The sequence below is a fragment of the Dendropsophus ebraccatus genome, chromosome 7 (genome assembly GCF_027789765.1).
Source record: "Dendropsophus ebraccatus isolate aDenEbr1 chromosome 7, aDenEbr1.pat, whole genome shotgun sequence".
Classification (NCBI taxonomy): domain Eukaryota; kingdom Metazoa; phylum Chordata; class Amphibia; order Anura; family Hylidae; genus Dendropsophus; species Dendropsophus ebraccatus.
Window position 1 is genome coordinate 125,093,282 of NC_091460.1, and position 19,618 is coordinate 125,112,899.

Sequence of the window (19,618 nt, forward strand, 5' to 3'; positions counted from 1 at the left end):
AGACACAGGAAGATGTGTTGTATGCCGGCTCCTGCCTCACCAGCGCGGCGCAGAGCGGCGCACGTCTTCTGACTCCTGCGGGCCGCGCGCGATGACGTCATTTCATCGCGCGCCACCTGCAGGAGAAGACCGGCACAGAAGAGAGGAGGGAGAAGAGGACCTGGACAGCGTGGGAGCGGAGGAAAGGTGAGTGGGATGTTTATTTTTTTCATTTGGGGCAGACACTGGGGGTTAACTAGGCCACCAGGGACATGACTGGGGGGGGGGGGGGGGGGTAACTAGGCTACCAGGGACATGACTGGGGGGTTAACTAGGCCACAAGGGACATGACTGGGGGGTTAACTAGGCCACCAGGGACATGACTGGGGGGTTAACTAGGCTACCAGGGACATGACTGGGGGGTTAACTAGGCTACCAGGGACATGACTGGGGGGGTTAACTAGGCCACCAGGGACATGACTGAGGAGTTAACTAGGCTACCAGGGACATGACTGAGGGGTTAACTAGGCCACCAGGGACATGACTGAGGAGTTAACTAGGCCACCAGGGACATGACTGAGGAGTTAACTAGGCCACCAGGGACATGACTGAGGAGTTAACTAGACCACCAGGGACATGACTGAGGAGTTAACTAGGCCACCAGGGACATGACTGAGGAGTTAACTAGGCCACCAGGGACATGACTGAGGGGGTTAACTAGGCCACCAGGGACATGACTGAGGAGTTAACTAGGCTACCAGGGACATGACTGAGGCGTTAACTAGGCCACCAGGGACATGACTGAGGGGTTAACTAGGCCACCAGGGACATGACTGAGGAGTTAACTAGGCCACCAGGGACATGACTGAGGAGTTAACTAGGCCACCAGGGACATGACTGAGGAGTTAACTAGACCACCAGGGACATGACTGAGGAGTTAACTAGGCCACCAGGGACATGACTGAGGAGTTAACTAGGCCACCAGGGACATGACTGAGGGGTTAACTAGGCCACCAGGGACATGACTGAGGAGTTAACTAGGCTACCAGGGACATGACTGGGGGCTTAACTAGGCTACCAGGGGCATCACTAAGGATTCAAATCAGGTACAAGGGGCATCACAGAGGGTTAACTACAATAGCAGGGGCATTAGGGGAACAATACTTTGCCTTGTTCGGGTGCTGCAAACCCCCGCTACTAACTGCCGCGCACGGTATAACATTGAGTGCGGCCCTCGAATGATTTTATTAAGGCCCGACCGGCCCTCGACATGGAAAAGGTTCCCCACCCCTGTTCTAGATCTATAGATTATTTGAACTTTTACTATATAATTTTTTTTAATAAACATACATAATAACTAAAAAAAAAGCAGTGTATAAAAAACCCAAAAGGTAAATGCCAAAAGATAAAAGTATAAAACAAATCAAGTACAATATAAAAAAATAATAAAAACATTACATATCTAGTTCTGAGAAGCTGGTATTTTAGTATTTCAGCTACACAGTACAAAGGTTTTATTCCTCATGAGATTCAGAACAAAATAATAGTCAATGCTTGAAACTGTAGTCACTTAGTAACGTCTTCAACATTCAATAGATTCCATTTGGTTTGATATTCTTTTTGAATCTGATAAAAAGAAAAATACAAATGATGTCATGATTATTTACAGCAAGTTACAATATGCTAAACACGGTAGGTATAATACAATTGTCCAGGATGTTCCTTTAACTCAAATGTAAATATAATGGATCAGGTTGAAGACTTTGTGGGAGTCCTGAACCTGATCAATCAGTGCAGCGGGAGAGAGGCGGGAGGGACCGATAGAGTATGGTAGATGAGGAGTGCTTACCCTGCTGCATGGCACAGGGCTGGACAGGGTGGGAGATAGGAAGCAAGGAACGGGATAGATGGTAACTAAGGAAACACCGGGCTGGATGGGGCTGGAGAGAGGTGGCAGGGAACGGGATAGCTGGTAGCTAAGGAGACGTCACTACCACTGCTGGCCGGGGCACAGGAAGGGACCTGGTAGCAATTTTTACATGTAATTTCTCCATATACTGTGCCCCCTGCTGGAACCTTCAGGTATAGACCAGGTTGTGACATCACTTTTTTTTTTTTTTTTTAGATAAATTAAAGCCTGTCTGATCTACTAAATTGAGTGTAATAGCACTATATGTGCATTTCCTATTATTAGTGTACATTAGGAATTTATCTAACTTTGCTTTTAAAAATAACATAAAAAAATAGATTTTGGCTGGAGTTCTCCTTTAAGTCATTTGGGGGCACATTATAATTAGAATACTCTCTGGCCACTTCATCAATGGACTGGCCAGGTAAGTATAGGTTATCCCTTTTGTGGACAACCCCTGTCGATATAACCTGTTTGGGCGTATTACCATCATTAGGCTATATGCACACTTAGTATGAGACCGGCCGTTCTGTGACCCGACACGGTCACAGAACAGCCGGTCTCAGAAAAGATCAAGATCATGATCTTTAGCGCTAAAGATCATGATCTTGATCTTTTCTGAGAGCGGCCGTTCACATCCGCATCAGATTTCCCCACTGCACACTATGGAGTGAGCGGCTGGAGAATGAATAGCGGCCGCAGAAAACTGACTTGTCAGTTTTTTACTGCGCTGCTAGGGATCCCAGCCGGAGTGAATACCACTTGTATACACTCCGGCCGGGATTCCCTCGGCCTGCAGCACAACGTAAGTTCCGTACCAATTACGGACGTTGCAACAACGGCCGTGATTAGTACGGAACTTATGTTGTGTGAGCATGGCCTTAAGGGGGATTCCTGCTCATGGCCACACCCATTCCACGAGCCAGAAGAGAGCTGGCTGTACAAGCAATCGGAGGGGCTTGGGCTATCAGTGATTACAAGGTAACCCATTTATTTAAATGGCCATCATGCAATAAGACATTTGCCCTAGAGCAGCCAGCTGACTGTATTTCCCCCCCAAGCAAACTGGAACCAGTGCTGAAATTGCTCTGGTTTCCTGATGAGAAAACACCCATTTTTAGCATTAAATATAGGTTGTTTTTTTTACTTTTGATCTTCTTTATAGCTAAAGTATAATAACTTCTCATGTTCTGCTACCAACAAGAACAGAAAAAACAAATTGCACTTAATTTTACTGTAGCTGGCATTAGCCTGGCAGGCAGCAACAATGTAATATAGACAACTGTTTAAATATTTAGGCAATGCTTGTCAAGGGCATATGAAGACAGTGACGGTGAGCACTACAAGGCACTTACCAGAATATGGAGTAGCTGTTTTTACAGAAAGCAATTTAACACTTTCCTTAGTTTGAGGAGATCTATTACTGTAAAATGAAAAATAAATGGGTAAGTTTCTTGTAACAGAACCTTAAAGTGTGCCTGATGTTATAACTTTCAAAGTCTAAATCAGCACTAGATGTGATATTAAAGTAAGTTCGCAATTTACATTCATTATTATTATTTTTTTGTTTTGTTATCATGCTGTAAAACAAAGCTGAACTTACCAGAAATCCAGGTCCAGTCTCCTGAAGGCAGATTTTTATTCTTGTGCTGGTTGAAAAAAAGAGACTAAACACAGGAATTCTGACCAGAACAGAGTCACGGCTCAATGTGTCCATCAATCACATGACTGCCTTCTCTTTGTGAGCGCTCAGATGGCCTGGGATATACAGGACTTCCTGTATTTAGTCTCTATGGAAAAAGCGTCTGAACACAGAAAGTGCCGTTTTTTCCATCATAAGTAAAATAAAATAAATACATAAATAAATAATGAATGTAAATTACAAGCTTGCTTTATTACACATCTACTGTTGATTTAGTTTTTGAAAGTTATAACCACAGTGACACTTTAAGCCACTTTCCAAAAAAATGTAAAAAGAAAGCCTCCAATGTAGCTTATACACCTGGTTGGGTGCCATTGAATTCTCAGAGAGTAATATTTCTACTCATGCAATTTGCACTGTGGCATAGATGTCCTTTGAAGAAGGCCTGGCCAGAAGCCCACAAAGGTCCCAGGCTATTGCTATGAAGCACGTGTACAAGTTCTCTTCAAAGATGTGACTGTGATTCTCAGGTATAGTGGCTGCAAATGACGCTGGATATGGAGGCAGCAAATGATAATCCATGGTCCTTGACTTGGGAGCCTTTCTCAGGATGGGACTTTGCTAGAGATGAGCGAACCTGGAGCATGCTCGAGTCCATCCAAACCCGAACTTTCGGCATTTGATTAGCGGTGGCTGCTGAAGTTGGATAAAGCCCTAAGGCTATGTGGAAAACATGGATATAGTCATTGGCTGTATCCATGTTTTCCAGACAACCTTAGAGCTTTATCCAAGTTCAGCAGTCACCGCTAATCAAATACCGAACGTTCGGGTTCGGATCGACTCAAACCCGAACCCGGTTCGCTCATCTCTAGACTATGCAGATAAACCAGAACATAATTGGTTCTCTGCAGGAATCACTTGGCCTCAAATGATCCCAGGTTAGGCCTGGCACTCTCCTGTAAGAGAAAAAGCAGAACAGCAGGATGTCCTCTTAGCTTAAAGGGGTTGGCCACTTAATAGTAAAATAGCTCAGTGTACAGTATTAGTAAGTGTACTCACTGCATATACTGACAGCAGCTCCCTGTGTACCTAATAGAGCTAAAACCAGGCGCCCTTCATTCAGGCTGTGCTGTCCTGCTCTGTGGTGATTCTGTCCATATGATGACCAACATGGAGGAACATGTGAATGGTCACATGTGGTGAGTCTGTTCATATGATGACCAACATGGAGGAACATGTGACCATGACCCCCCCCCCCCCAGTGTCCACCATAGGAATACACAGGCTCAGTGGTGAACACTGGGGGGCAGGGCATGGTCACATGCTCCTCCATGTCGGCCATCTTATGGACAGACTCACCACAGAGCAGGACAGCACAGTCTGGAGGAGGGAAGCCTGGTTTTAGCTCTATGACGTACACAGGGACCTGCTATCAGTATATACAGTGATTACACTTACTAATATTGTACACTGGACTTCTTTACTATAAAGTGGGCCACCCCTTTAAAAGGCTGCTCTAGACTCAACTAGCATTTCTTTTTGGTGGGTAAATGGTAGGCCCTGACTTTTCCTTTAACCTGACCTATAGTGTATGGAATGTAGGGGAACCCTATACTGCCAAAGTACAATACCACAACTTTATGAGGCTAATGTAATGATGGCAGCAAATGTACTGTCAATGAAAATAAAGACATCTATTTAGGCTGGGTTCACACTACGTATATTTCAGTCAGTATTGTGGTCCTCATATTGCAACCAAAACCAGGAGTGGATTATAAACACAGAAAAGATCTGTTCACACAATGTTGAAATTGAGTGGATGGCCGCCATTTAATGGCAAATATTGCTGTTATTTTAAAACAACGGCTGTTATATTGAAATAATGGCCGTTATTTACTGTTATATGGCGGCCATCCACTCAATTTCAACATTGTATGAACAGATCATTTCTGTGTTTTTAATCCACTCCTGGTTTTGGTTGCAATATGAGGACCACAATACTAACTGAAATATACGTAGTGTGAACCCAGCCTAAATAAGGATTTGGGATTCTGGTCTGCATAAAATTATTACTCCGTTATCACATACATGTTAAACTATGCACTGTGCTTTGTGAGCCATGCGATGGACAAGCAGATGATAATAACACAAACACTGCTGACTATACATATTCTTGTATTGCTAGTGGCAGGTTACTTACACTTTTATTTCACTGGTCTCTGCAGCTAAAAGAGAGGAGCACATTGTCAAATACTGTAATCTCATTATTTTGTAAATCTTAAAGGGGCTATCTATGGCATAGCTGCTTTCTTTCAAAAACAGCACCACAACTATCCTCAGGTCGCATGTGGTATTGCAACTTGGCTCCCTTCATTTCAATGGGACTCTGCAATACCAAACACATAATGTCTCTTACCTTCCTCCTCGGCACCAATCCATTGCAGTTAGTCATTGGCTCCACAGTCCAGTGAGACCATTAGGAGCACTGGGGCACCTGTTAAGAGTACTGCCCCCCATAGTGCCAATCCTCCCAGGGACCGGCCACCCCTTTCTAATGATTATGAATGGAGCGGGCCAGATCGGCGCTATGGGTGCTCCTAACAGGTGCCCCAGTGCTCCTAACAGTCTCACCGGACCATGGAGTCCACGGCTAACAGGAACAGAATGGCACAGAATATTAAAGTAGGAGACATACCTTCCTCCTCTGCATCTTCTGTGCAATAGGGGGCTATCAGCAAGTTAGATTCATCAAACCTGCTGATGGTTTCCCTTTAAATGTATGTTTTTTTAATTTCTAGCCACAGTTCCATTGGGGTTTCTATGCAGCATCAACAGTTTGACAGAATTACTGAAACTTGACATCAGGGCCATAACTATATTGTTGGCGGTTGGCACTATGTCTAGAGCCCAATGAAGTGGCTTCTGGTAAAGTAAATTTCCATTTGCAGTCTTCTTAATTATATGTAAGTTAAAGGTGATGGTTACCTACTATCTTGTTAATTGAAGCTATACCCCCCACCCCACAAGGACAAACTTCTGCTGATTTGAATTCCTTCCCAGTCGTCTGTTCCAAAATGTGCCCAGTGCCTTGATTTAGCAAAAAGAAATTATCTTTAATCAGCAGGAGGTGAGTGAATGAAGTGTGCCCTAGGCCTGCTACGCCTCTCCTTCCTTCTTCTCCAGTGACGAGGCAAACTACTTGCAGGGGGCATTACAGATGACACAGAGGGCGAGGAGGAAGGAAATCGAGGCTTAGCAGACCTAGGGCACAGACGCCGTAGTCCACGCCTCATTGACTTAGCTGCTGTGGATTAAAGATAATTTTTTGCCGCACCAAGCACATTTTGGAACACATGGCCGGGAAGAACTTCGGCTCAGCAGAAGGCCAGTACTTGCATTTTGCCAGGGTGGGTAGCTCTGGGACTCTGTACCAACAATCTGACCCCCCCAAACCACTTGTACCTTCGGATAGCTGCTTTTAATCCAAGATCTGTCCTGGGGTCCGTTCGGCAGGTGATGCAGTTATTGTTTTAAAAACTACTTTTAAACTTGCAGCGCTGTGTCTAACAGCCGGAGCTTACATTAGTATATGCATTAGGCTGGCACAACCTCTCCGTCCCTCCTCATCATTAGGAATGCTCCAGGCAGATTGCTTCCTATTCCCCAGCTTTGTGCATAATAAACATGGGCTGGATCGTTAAGACACCTGTGCAAAGCTGAAACAGCAGTAAATGTTCCTGGATCATTCCTAATGCTGAGGAGGGTGGGGAGGAGGGAAGGAGAGGTGTGCCAGCCTAATGCATATACAAATGTAAGCCCCGGCCGTTAGACACAGCGCTGTAGGATTAAAAGTGGTTTTTAAAACAATAACTGCATCCCCTGCTGAACGGACCCCAGGACAGATCTTGGATTTAAAGCAGATATCTGAAGGTACAAGGGGTTTGGGGGGTCAGATTGTGGGTACAGAGTCGCTTTTAGTATTGACTGATTTTTACTATGTCCCCATTGTGTGATTAGTAACTAAAGCTAAACTTTAGTAAACTAAAACAGGATCGTCTATTGGAAAAAATTATCTGGCATCCACTTCTTCCCAATGCTTTACACTGCAGCTCTGCTAGCTCAGCAAGCTCACAGATACTTAAAGGGAATGTGTCACCTAAATTTTCTTTTACTGATTAAAGTCAGATACTAAAACTGGCTTTTTATTCTAACCTGTTTCTATTTTCTGACTTAAATTTTTTTTTTATTTCCCTTTTTGTACATTGTTATGGTGGCTGCCATAGTGCCTGGGCTGTTTTTAACAGCATTCAGTGACATGCTTTACAGCAAACCTCATGGACATAGACGACAATAGACAGAGTCTGTCCTCCTGAGATGAATGCGAAACATTACAGAGCGGGCTCTGTGACCTTTCACAGGAAGCAGCTATTATGTTATACTGACGCTATCTAACTACTAGATAGGGTTATTTTATAATATTGATAGAAAAATGGAAAATTAAAAAAAAAGTCACCAAAAATTCTTTCAAAATATGTATTTTAAAAATATATGTATTTTAATATATGTAAAAATATTAAAATAAAAACAGCATATAAACAGTAAATAATTTCCTGATATATCAGATATCTGATATGTAAACTACTTCTAACTAAACCACCAGTGTGTGTTTGACGTTGCTATTTTTTTACAATAATAATAAATGTTGCTTAGGCCACCTATGTCACCTAATTAGATTTTAATTGTTCGTAGATTTTAATCAAGCTAGAATTGATGACACCTTTGTAATAACCATCCAATGAAGCTCAACGACTGTCGGATATATTTGTTTTCTTATCTTCAGTGGGAGTATGCAATTCACTGAATGTAGAAAGTCAATTATTTCAAGTTTAAATATATATATCTCCATTAATGTACCGCCAATTGTTCTTACCTGGGGGCTTTTTCTGGCACATCTTGTACAGAAATATTAAAACAACAAAAACAACTGCACCAAGCACACAGCCTACTCCAATAATAATTCCTGTAAGAATAAGAGGTTAAAGGTTATAAATCTTGGTATCCTGACTGCAAATGATACTAAATCACCGGCAAATGAATATAGCCTTACCTTTGTTCTTGATGCAATTGTTTTCTATGAAGCTTATGTGTATTGTATTTTACTTTTACTTTGCATCTCGGCAAAATAAATAGAGAAAAACATTTCCAAAGCAAATTTTTTGTTATTTGGCCGACTGCTGTCTCTCCCAGTCCGGCCATGGACAAGCACACTTTGCTTGGTCAGGTGTGCATGTTTTCTGAATAGGGGAGGAAGCAGCTGGTAGACACCTTTTTGGTGGTGGCTTATTTGCCCAAGAACACAAGGATCAGGGATGCCAAATTGCATCAGAGGGCAGTTAGGAATCTCCCATATACATTGGAGGGTCTGCTGATCCTTCCAAAATTAGTGGGTACAGATTAGGGATGGTCCGAACCCTCCGAGGTTCGGGTTCGTATGAACCCGAACGCTCGGCATCAGATTCCCGCTGTCTGCCGTGGAGCGGGTGGATAAAGCGGGAGGACCGCCTGGAAAACTGGGATACAGCCTATGCCTATGGTTGTATCCCAGTTTTTCAGGCGGTCCTCCCGCTGGATCCGCCCGCTGCACTGAGCGGGCAGACAGCGGGAATCATTACCGAGAGTTCGGGTTCGTACGAACCCGAACCGAACTCGGTTCGGACCATCCCTAGTACAGATGACTCTAAGCTATTATGTATAGGCTACCCTCACACCACATTTTGTCTTCTCCTTTTTGGAAGAACAAAACAAAACACAAAGTCCATTATTTTGAGCTTAAAATGATGTCCGTCTGTTCGCTGTTTAGTCGTCCGTCAGTGCAATGATGGCTGTTGCTACATTATTCTAGTTTAGGTGCATTAATTACCCTTTGGGCGTGTCTTTTAATTGAAAGTCTATTGAATTCAATAGTAAAAATAGTAAAAAAAAAGAAAAACTGTGTGTGAACAACTAACAAAATAACGTCCGCTGTTTGCAAAAGGCGTCTGAAAATAGTTGTCATGATCATTATTTTTACATCCGCGCAGACAACGTTCGTCATTTTATACACTGTGTGCATTGGACATCCATCATTCCATTGACTTCAATGCATTGCAATAACGGATTACGAGTCTTTTCTCCTTTTTTGACATTGTGTGAGATTAGCCTATGGCCAGCTTTAGATTTGAAGTTATCTGTTGTTTTATTATCTCAGCACATCTGTTCTAAACATTAATAATATGGGGAAGATTTATCAAACATGGTGTAATGTGAAACTGGCTCAGTTGCCCCTTGCCAGACTCTTCGAAAAATGAAAGGTGGAATCTGATTGGTTGGTGGGGGCAACTAGGCCAATTCTACTTTACACCTTGTTTGATAAATCTCCCCCATGGTATCCAATATTTCAACATTCCTTGATTTATTTAATGGACCCGAAGTTCACACACGTTAAAATAAAAGCTAAGTAAAAATTAAAACAATGTGTGAATAGATGGAAAAAAAAAAAGCGGCTGTATTTTCCATAAGCAGGTGGTAAATAAAGGATATATTTATTATTTCGACTATACTATACCTTTTTTGCTCTTCGATGGTGACTGTTGTCCTTCACTTTCTCCTTTATCTTTTCCGTCACCTTTCCATATATTTTAATAAGAATACAAAAGGGAAAAATATAACAGCAACTCCAACCATTTATATTGAATAAAAACAAAATGTGTGGTAGTAATATAAATCCAAGCAAAAGACACTTATATAACCTGCTAAAAAGGGGACCTGGCGATTCAAGGCAAAGCATTCAGTGGTTGGCCTGTCTCGCTACGTATCTCATGATGTCCTCCAGTCACTTCTCTGGTATCTGGTTAAATAGCCGGCACAGGCGATCAGTCAATGCTGGCTATTAGGCACGGCCCCTAGCTGTTGATAGCAGCCAGGAGTTGTCATGTATAGAGATGAGCGAATAGTAAAATATTTCGATTCGATTGGATGTGATTTAAATAGCTCCTGATATTCGACTATTCGATAGAATATCGAATCCCATTATAGTCTATGGGAGAAAAATCCTTGGGACCTGGAAATCAAGATTCGACGATTTGGAGGTCACCAAGTCCAAGACATCTTTAGAAAGTGATGCAAACACCAACACCTCTGGCATCTGGGAAAGCAGGGAATTAGTATTACAGGGCACTGTATTACCGGGGTTAGCGATCCCCGGCAATAATGCCGATTCCTGTCGAATAGTTAATATTAATTCACAGTATAATATTTAATGAATAGTTAATATTTAATTAATAAAACAAAGTTTTGTTCTAAAAAAGTTATTTTCGTTGTTAAATAGCTTAATTAAAATGAATCCATGCTTTTGAAATTAGATATACTGTTAATAAAAATATATATATAAATAAATATGTATATTTATTTATTTACAGTATATTTAATTGCAAAAGTATGTATTCGTTTTAATTAAGCTATTGAACAACGAAAATAACTTTATTAGAACGAAAATGTGTTTTATTAATTAAATATTAACTACTACAGGAAGCTCTATTGCCGGCAATACAGCTAAATGTACTAATTAATACTTTAATTAAAACAGCAAATGTTTCTTCTAATGATGCTATTTTTTTTATCACAATAGCAACATTAGAAGAAACATTTAGATTTATATGTCCGCTCAGCTGATTGGCTGAGCGGACATATAAAGAGCCGGTTCCGTCACACTAAGCTCAGTGTGTCGGGGATCGGTGAAGAGAGAAGATAGAAGAAGAGAGACGATAGAACACATCGGAGGGTGAGTAGAAGCTCCCCCCCCCCCCGCCCTGCACTATACCCATCCCAGCAAGGAGGGGGGGGGGTCACTTAACCCCTTCCTTGCTGGTATGGGTGCAGTCTGACATCAGTCTGGCCCCCAAGGGGTTAAATGGGGACCCTTACTTAACCCCCTGGGGGCGAGATTATTCAGTATGGCACCCAAAGGGTAAAGGGGGATGCTATGCATCCTCCCTTAACCCCTTGGGTGCCACACTGTAAGCAGAGATCTGTAAAGATGCTGCATACTGTAAGGTGCACAACACCACTCACAATGATGGGTATTTTGCTTCTGTTTGTGTTTTTTTGTGTGTTTCTCCCTTTTTGTTTTTCAGATATCGGTATCCTGTGGATTACAGCGGATTTGATGGACTAAGTTGATGACCAGCGGTTGCTAGGATTTTTTTTTTTTATAAAGTGGTCAACAAGGGGTGTGGGGGTGTTTTTATTTGAATAAAAAATATTTTTCACTTGTGTCGTGCCTTTATTTCTTTACTATATAGACTTAGTAGTGGAAGCCGTCTAATAGACGGCTTCCACTACTAAGTCAGGGCTTAGTGTTAGCCGGTATAAAATGGTTAACACTAATCTCCTATTATTACCCCAGTACCCAATGCCACCAGGGGTACTGGGAAGAGCTGGGTGCCAGTGGTCCTGAAGCGTCAAAATTGGCGCTCCTGGACTGGGCGGCAGCAGGCTGGTAATATTAAGGCTGGGGAGGGCCAAAAACAATGGCCCTTCCCGCCCTGCTGTTACTAGGCTGCTGTTGCTTGGTTTTTAACCCGGCTGGTTATGAAAATAGGGGGAACCCTACACGTCACACTGAGCTTAGTGTGACGGGACTCGCTCTTTATATGTCCGCTCAGCCAATCAGCTGAGCGGACATATAAATCTAAATGTTTCTTCTAATGTTGCTGTTGTGATAAAAAAAAATAGAATCATTAGAAGAAACATTTGCTGTTTTAATTAAACTAAAGTATTAATTATTACATTCAGCTGTATTACCGGCAATGGGTTTTGCCGACAATAGAGCTTCCTGTAGTAGTTAATATTTAATTAATAAAACACATTTTTGTTCTAATAAAGTTATTTTCGTTGTTCAATAGCTTAAATAAAATGAATACATACTTTTGCAATTAAATATACTGTAACTAAATAAATAAATAAATATATCTATACATTTATTTATTTATTTTTATTAACAGTATATTTAATTGCAAAAGCATGGATTCGTTATAATTAAGCTATTGAACAACGAAAATAACTTTTATAGAACAAAACTTTATTTTATTAATTAAATATTAACTATTACAGGAATCAGCATTATTGCCGGGGATCGCTAACCTCGGTAATACCGTGTCCTCTAACATTGCTTCCCTGTTTTCTCAGGGAGCAGTAAACTTTATAAAAACAGCTAAATATTTTTTTTACGGTTTTAGAAAAGTTAATTTATATTCTAATATTCTATCACATATTCGATCGAACTCAAATGTTTTGAATAATGCAATATTCAATCGAATAGCTATTTGATCGAATACTATTCGCTCATCTCTAGTCATGTATGGAGTCCTGAGTATGCTTGTCCTGAGATGAGCCTTCACATGGCTCAATTATCATGCAGACCGGGCCACAAACATTGTTGGCCCCATATGCCCAATTTGGTCAGGGTGATGTGTGATTGACTAATAGTGACTTTTAGGCCTGCATAAATGATCAGTTGAGTTAACAAATGAGCATTTTCTTGTTTGTTGGTGGATCATTAGCACTCTTACAGGGGCCCGTTATCTGATTGAGTGTTCCTACAAATGGCCCCTATAGTGTTACTTCTGGGAACTTCCAGAATTGACACATGGTCTGTTAGGGCTTAAGATTACATTTTATATCTACTGTACAATAAAGGATGAAGTCCACCCTGCATACTTTCTCCACGGTGTAGTTTTCCTATGTCTATTCATTTACTGACCTTTATGTTCTGTTGGTATTTTTTCCGAAGAAACATCTGCGGTTTCAATAACATTTTTGTGGCCAGCAATAGAGGTAATGTCCATATTTCCATCTGTAAAACACATCAACTTAATGTAATGATTGGTTGATATATATACAGTATATGCACATATAATATAGATTTAGACCGGGTTCACACAGTGTATCACAGCGGCCGTTCTGTGAGACAGTCACGTCACAGAGCGGCTGTTGTCTGTGAAGTTCACGCCGGCGGGTATGGTAGTACCGGCCAGAACAACTTCACTTCTTTTGATTTGGAATGCGGGCGTATTCGGGTGGACTCACATTCCAAACCACCATAGCAGAAAATGTAAAGTGAGCTCGCAGCCGCACTTTACATTGTCTTCACTGTCAGTTTTTATATGCGGTCGCATGGAATCCAAGCCGGAGTGTATACACTCCGGCCGGGATTCCATAGGACACAATGTTATTTTAATTTTCAATAACTAGCAGTCGGTGTTGCAACGGATGTTATTTATTGAAAACTTAAATTTTGTGAACTTAGCCTTAAAGCGAATGTACCATCAGGCATGGTGCCGATCTATTTCTGGACACCAACCCGGCCTGAAGCACTGGAGGCGGGCCCATCCTGTCTGACATTTTGCCCTCCCCATTATCATCAATGGAGTTGTGTCATGAGGGAGGAGGGTTGTCACACAGGGGGCCTCCAGTGCTTCAGGCTGGGCCGGTGACCAGGAATAGACTGGCGCTGTTATTAATAAGCTTCAATTCACTGTTCTTGGGTGGTGCACATAGATAGGAACAAGTACCGCATAATTTAACAATAGAATTCTCAGCAATCACCAGTTTGCTTGAAGTGTTTATTGTATCATTCTATCTCAAAGTGAAACAAAAACTTTACAGGACGCATTTCGGCTTCTCACCTTTATGAACTGACAGTTGATAAAGGCGAGAAGCCGAAATGCATCCTATAAAGTTTTTTAACTTTGAGATGGAATGATACAATAAACACTTCAAGCAAACTGGTGAGTGCTGAGAATTCTATTGTTATTAATGAGCCTGACCATTAATAACTGCCATTGTTTGCACTTATTTTTACATTGTGTGAACATATCCCCAATTTATAGAAAAATCTTGTTACCATGAAATTTAGTTTTTATCCCACAACTGATCAATGATCCTATTTTACATCATCAGAGAGCAGTTTTGCTCTCTACTTAATGAGAGTACAGGAGGATAATATCAGGGAAGAGGAACTGGGGTTTTCTATGTAATTTCATCTATTTTAGTACAGACTATCCAATTACTGAATATTCTATAGAATACATTCCTTTATTATGTCGTAACAGAACAAACCACAAGTCTCTAGCAATATTTTCGTCTCTGGCTTCATCAAAAAATACCCCAAACTCAATACTCAATACATTTCAGGTACATCTTTATTCTTTTTACTTTCATAAATAAATAAAGTTTAGTATTTTATCACAGTCTTTGTAATTTGGAAAAATCGGGCACATTAGCAATGTATTCACTACAGTTTTCTGACACTGAAGCGGACCCATACTATTGGATTTGAATTCCATATCTGAGGAAATATAAGTGACCTGTAATAGAATAATCTTCCATGTGAACATACCCTTTGTAATTTTGCCAAGTGCAACTCAATTATGGGCAAGTTTTCGTTGTCTTGGGCCCATGCCAATTTCAGCAAGACACGCATCCTCTAGATTATTCTGGCTTGCACTGCTCCAGGGAGGGATATCGGCACACTGCTCAAATAGTGAGCCATTATAAGTACATCTCCATTACTATGTTTTACTATACACTGTGCACAGGACAGTTAGGACCCCTTCACATGTCCGTGACCGTTTTTACGGTCAGGAAACCTTTTAGGAGGCTTTAGGAAACCATCAGTTTTTCCAAAAGATATACTCACCCGCAGCAGGCTGCATCGGTGCTCCCGACTGGCTTTTCCCTATCTCTTTCAGCTTTTATGAGCACACAAGTGACGTCACTTATGTGTTGCAATACTGAGGGTGAAATAGCGCCCTCTTCTGCCTGGAGGCTTAACTCTGCCTTTAGCAAGAAGAGTGATTGAAAAGGCTGGGAGCTAAGGGCTCCTAGTCCTGTCAAAAAGAGTGCTGCATTTAAATGAATGTGCTCCTGATTAGGAGCCATATGGTTAAAGCGGTAGCATCAGCACCTGGCGGCACTTGCCAAGATGCTGGCACTGGCCCGGACTGGATAGCAGCACATCCAGAAATCAAGAATTCCGGACAGTTTCCCGATGCGCATCCGGAACTGTCCGGAATTCCTTCTGCCCCAGACAATTGTATGCCATATACTATAATTTCCAGGCTGATTTTCTGGCATGGACACCCTTCAGGAAAAATCCTGAAGGGTATCCTTGCCCAATAGAACCCTATGGGGGAGGAAGTCTATCCGGATTTCATGATAAGAAATCTGGATAAATTTTCCTGATGTGTGAATGGAGCCTCACGGAATCCAGCACTTTTGTATTAGTCTATCTTAAAATTGTTACAAAATTGGGAATTATATTATGCCATGAACCTAGGAGAACAACACACAAAGGCTAATGCATTTTTTCACGGCCTTTACTTGCATGTATTGAATGTATATTGTGTATTGTGTTTCGCTAGCCTAAGGCCCCATTCACGTATAGCTGCTGAGATGCTATAAATGGAATGGAAATAATGGAAACGCCACAAAAGTAACAGTAACATTTCATGTACCATTTTTAAGAAGTACTCCGGGCAACAGTAAAAAAATCCATAGGGAGGAGAGGTTGGAGGGGATTATAATAAAGAAGTCCTACTTACCCCTCCCCCTTCACCCTCAGCACAGCATGGCGGCTTTCCTTGACTGTCCTGGCTCTTAAATCTTCCTGTTTTGTCACAGTCCCACAGCAACTGCCCGCTTGGCCAATCAGTGACTGCAGCAGTGACCCGCCTCAATCACTGATTGGCTGAGTCTGCATTTGTGAGCCAGGGCCATGGAGCTTAGCAGGAGTCTATAAGAAGAGACATTGCACTGTGGGGGCATGCAGATGGGTAAGTAGAGCTTCTTTATTATGTACCCCCGCCCCATGATTTTTTAACTGTTATCTGGAGTCCCCCTTTAAGGACTCGCAAAGATTCTTGCATCTCTAAAAATAATGTAAATGTATTTACGAATTAATGACATGTAAATAACACCTGTGGCTCCTAAATACAGTATCTCGTTTTCATAAAACGGCCCAACTCTGCAACTAACGTTAAACTTTTCAAAGTTTTATTATATTCTCTCTAGATTCAGCTTATATCAATCTACAGTTAGACTGAGTTTTTCTAGACAGCCGGGGAACATTTATGACTTGGGTTCTCGGTGTTTTTGTACTCAGTAGAACAAGTGTATACACATATGGATGTTTATTTGCATAAACCAGTCTTTTATACAAACATAAATCAGAGTGTGACTACAAAACCCCACAGCACACAGTATGCTAAAACACCAAGCACATTTCATAGTCGAGATAGGAGATATTTTACAACTTGGCAGACAGTCATCTGTGATTTATGCGGGAATAAAATCGATGGAAATTCTATTTGTCTGTGCATGCTTCTACTACTAAATGCATATTTTACGATGATGAAGATAATGATTGTCATTTTGCATGCACTTCTCATTCCATTTTGATTTTGTAGCTTTTCTCAGCAGAAATTATTTATTTTGACAGAAAGACATGCCGCAGGTATCTCCCAATAATTGTAGAATTGTGTAATCAGACTCGTTTCTAATAAATGGTAAGAATTCAATGATAGTTTGCATACAGTATATAGACATGTATCTGATCAGCAATTCCTGCAGTGTAATCTGTTTCTTCCCAGCTCAGTTGTATGCATATTTTTTAAACCCTTTCATTGTGACTTGCTGTGTAATGTGATCTTCAGTTTGACTGTCAAAGCTTAGGCCTCTTTCACACGTTCAGTGTTTTCTTCAGGTCCACAAAGTCTCCTGCAATTTCTTTCTGTGATCAGGGGAAAATCATCAATATTTGCATCTGTAATTGCATCCGTTTCCGTAAAATGTGAACAGTACTAGTTTGCATAGATTTGATCCATGTTTTTTACAGGCATCACGGATGTGACATCCATGACGTCCATAAAAAATACAGATCCCACAGACTTCTATTGGTAATGCGTACTGCAAGCCCAATCCGCACTAGGACATGCCCTTTTAAAACGGACTGTGTGAATAGCCCAATATAAATCTATATATAAATCTAAGTTGAACCGTGATTATGGATCCGCAATTACGGACAACTTTACTGAACGTGGGAATAAGGCCTAACTCTCTCCATGTGAACTACAGAATTGCATCATCTATCACATCTCTTCATTTGTTCCCTATAGGGAGGAAAGTAAAAAGCCACATCTAAACAGATTTGGCTTATCATTCTGAGAACAAAAGGGTCAGGCTGTGAAAAGGGTCAGGCTGTGAGTCCTATACACCCCATACGGTGGGACGAACCCAATTCCCCGCCCCTCCAACTCCCCCCCCCCCCCATCAGGCAAGTGGGGCTCACACCACAGAGAAGGCTCAGATTTTTGCACAAACTGAATTGTTTGTGCAAAAACTGCGCTTTTCTGTGGAGTACCTGCATCCATCAAAAACTATTTTATGCTCACTGATAGATACATCTATATGATGTATTTTATTGGCTTTGAGGAGCAATACTGGTAATTGAAAAATAAGACATATAGTGACCAGTAAACCATTTTGACTAATATGCAACCAAAATAATATGCATTAGTGGAAGACATACACAGTAGCTGTATTACTAAGATATGCTTACTTATTGGTACATCGCTTCTGTGATTTTTTTTTTTTGAACTGTGACGTGGTTCTTGCTTATGGTGCCGATCTATTCCGGAGCACCAGCCGGGGGTGAAGCACTGAAGGCAACCTGCCCGCCCCTAGTGTGACGGTTGACCCTCCCCTCTGTGACATGGCTCCATTGATTCTAATGGAGCCGCGTCACAGACTAGCGAGGGTTTCCTCCCACTCGGGCAAGCCGGCCGCCTCCATTGCTTCCCCCGTCTGGTGCCCGTGAAAAGATCAGTGCCATACGTGGGTACCAGACCGCAGTTCAAAAAAAGGGACCACACCACCAGCATCCCTGTGCCGGCGCCGATCTATCAAGGTAAAAATCACAAAAAAAGGCGATGTACCGTGGTACATTCGCTTTAAGGACTTTAGTATCTCCATCCTCCCATTTGTAACGGTAATACAGTTTCTATAGCCAAGTGGCAGGTGTATATTGTGTCACTAATATAGGTTGTAGGAGCAAAGGGGGAGATTTATCAAACATGGTATAAAGTGAAACTGGCTCAGTCGCCCCTAGCAACCAATCAGATTCCACTTTTCATTCCTCACAGACTCTCTGGAAAATGAAAGGTGGAATCTGATTGGTTGCTAGGGGCAACTGAGCCAGTTTCACTTTATACCATGTTATAAATCTCCCCCTTTGAAAGTCTTTCTTTAACTCCTCACAAGATAGATATTCATTAGTTTGCTGCTGGCCATAATGTCTGGACATAAAAATCCTGGCACAGAGTTTGGGATATAACATTCACCATTACACATATCCTTGACTCTCTTTACTCTTTACTTCTCCCTTCTTTTTCTCCCTCCTCTTCTTCTTCCTCTTCTTCTTCTATTAGCGTAGTAAACTACTCAATATAACTTGATAGCATCTGTCACAGTTGGGAAAAGAACAACTGGCCGAAGTATCCAGTAAAATGTTTTCTATTGACAGTTTTCAGATCCAGGCAATTATTTAAGCAGAATGAATCAGCAAATGGATGACAGACGCTACCAATTAACTGAGATGAATAGCAGATCTGATCTTTTACTGATATAGAACAGCAAGAATCACAAAGTACAATACTGCTTTATACAGTTGTAATATACTCAGGTTTGAAGCTTTAAAAAAAAAAAAAAAAAAATCTATGGTCTATATTGCCAGGTGCAAGGTATTGCAGCATTCTCCCATTTACTTGAAAAGAACAATGCTGCAATGCAAAGAATCAATTAGTATGACATTTGCAACTATGTACTGACTTAGAGCCAAGGTAAGCATTGAAGAGACTGCTGTGCTGGTATGAATGCTGCGTCCCTTTTATACAGCCGGGAATGCTGGGAAATAGACCCTCACCAATGTGAAATTGATGGCTTACCCTGCTCAGAAACCTGTTTACTGTAGTAAGGGACATATAGGATCATTC

At 41.5% G+C, this 19,618-nt stretch overlaps 1 protein-coding gene across 2 annotated transcripts in view; it reads right to left on the minus strand.

The window, feature by feature from the left end:
• Nucleotides 1-383: 383 nt before the first annotated feature.
• The window catches only part of LOC138797019 (endomucin-like), a 68,553-nt gene continuing 49,318 nt past the window's right edge, over nt 384-19,618 (minus strand). For both annotated transcript variants that reach the window (XM_069976798.1, XM_069976797.1), the window contains 6 exons: nt 13,330-13,422; nt 10,135-10,194; nt 8,461-8,550; nt 5,731-5,755; nt 3,244-3,311; nt 384-1,605 (listed from right to left, as the gene is read on the minus strand). In XM_069976798.1, the coding sequence (XP_069832899.1) occupies nt 1,562-1,605; nt 3,244-3,311; nt 5,731-5,755; nt 8,461-8,550; nt 10,135-10,194; nt 13,330-13,422 (380 nt within the window). In that variant the 3' untranslated portion in view covers nt 384-1,561. The remainder of the gene's footprint in view (nt 1,606-3,243; nt 3,312-5,730; nt 5,756-8,460; nt 8,551-10,134; nt 10,195-13,329; nt 13,423-19,618) is intronic.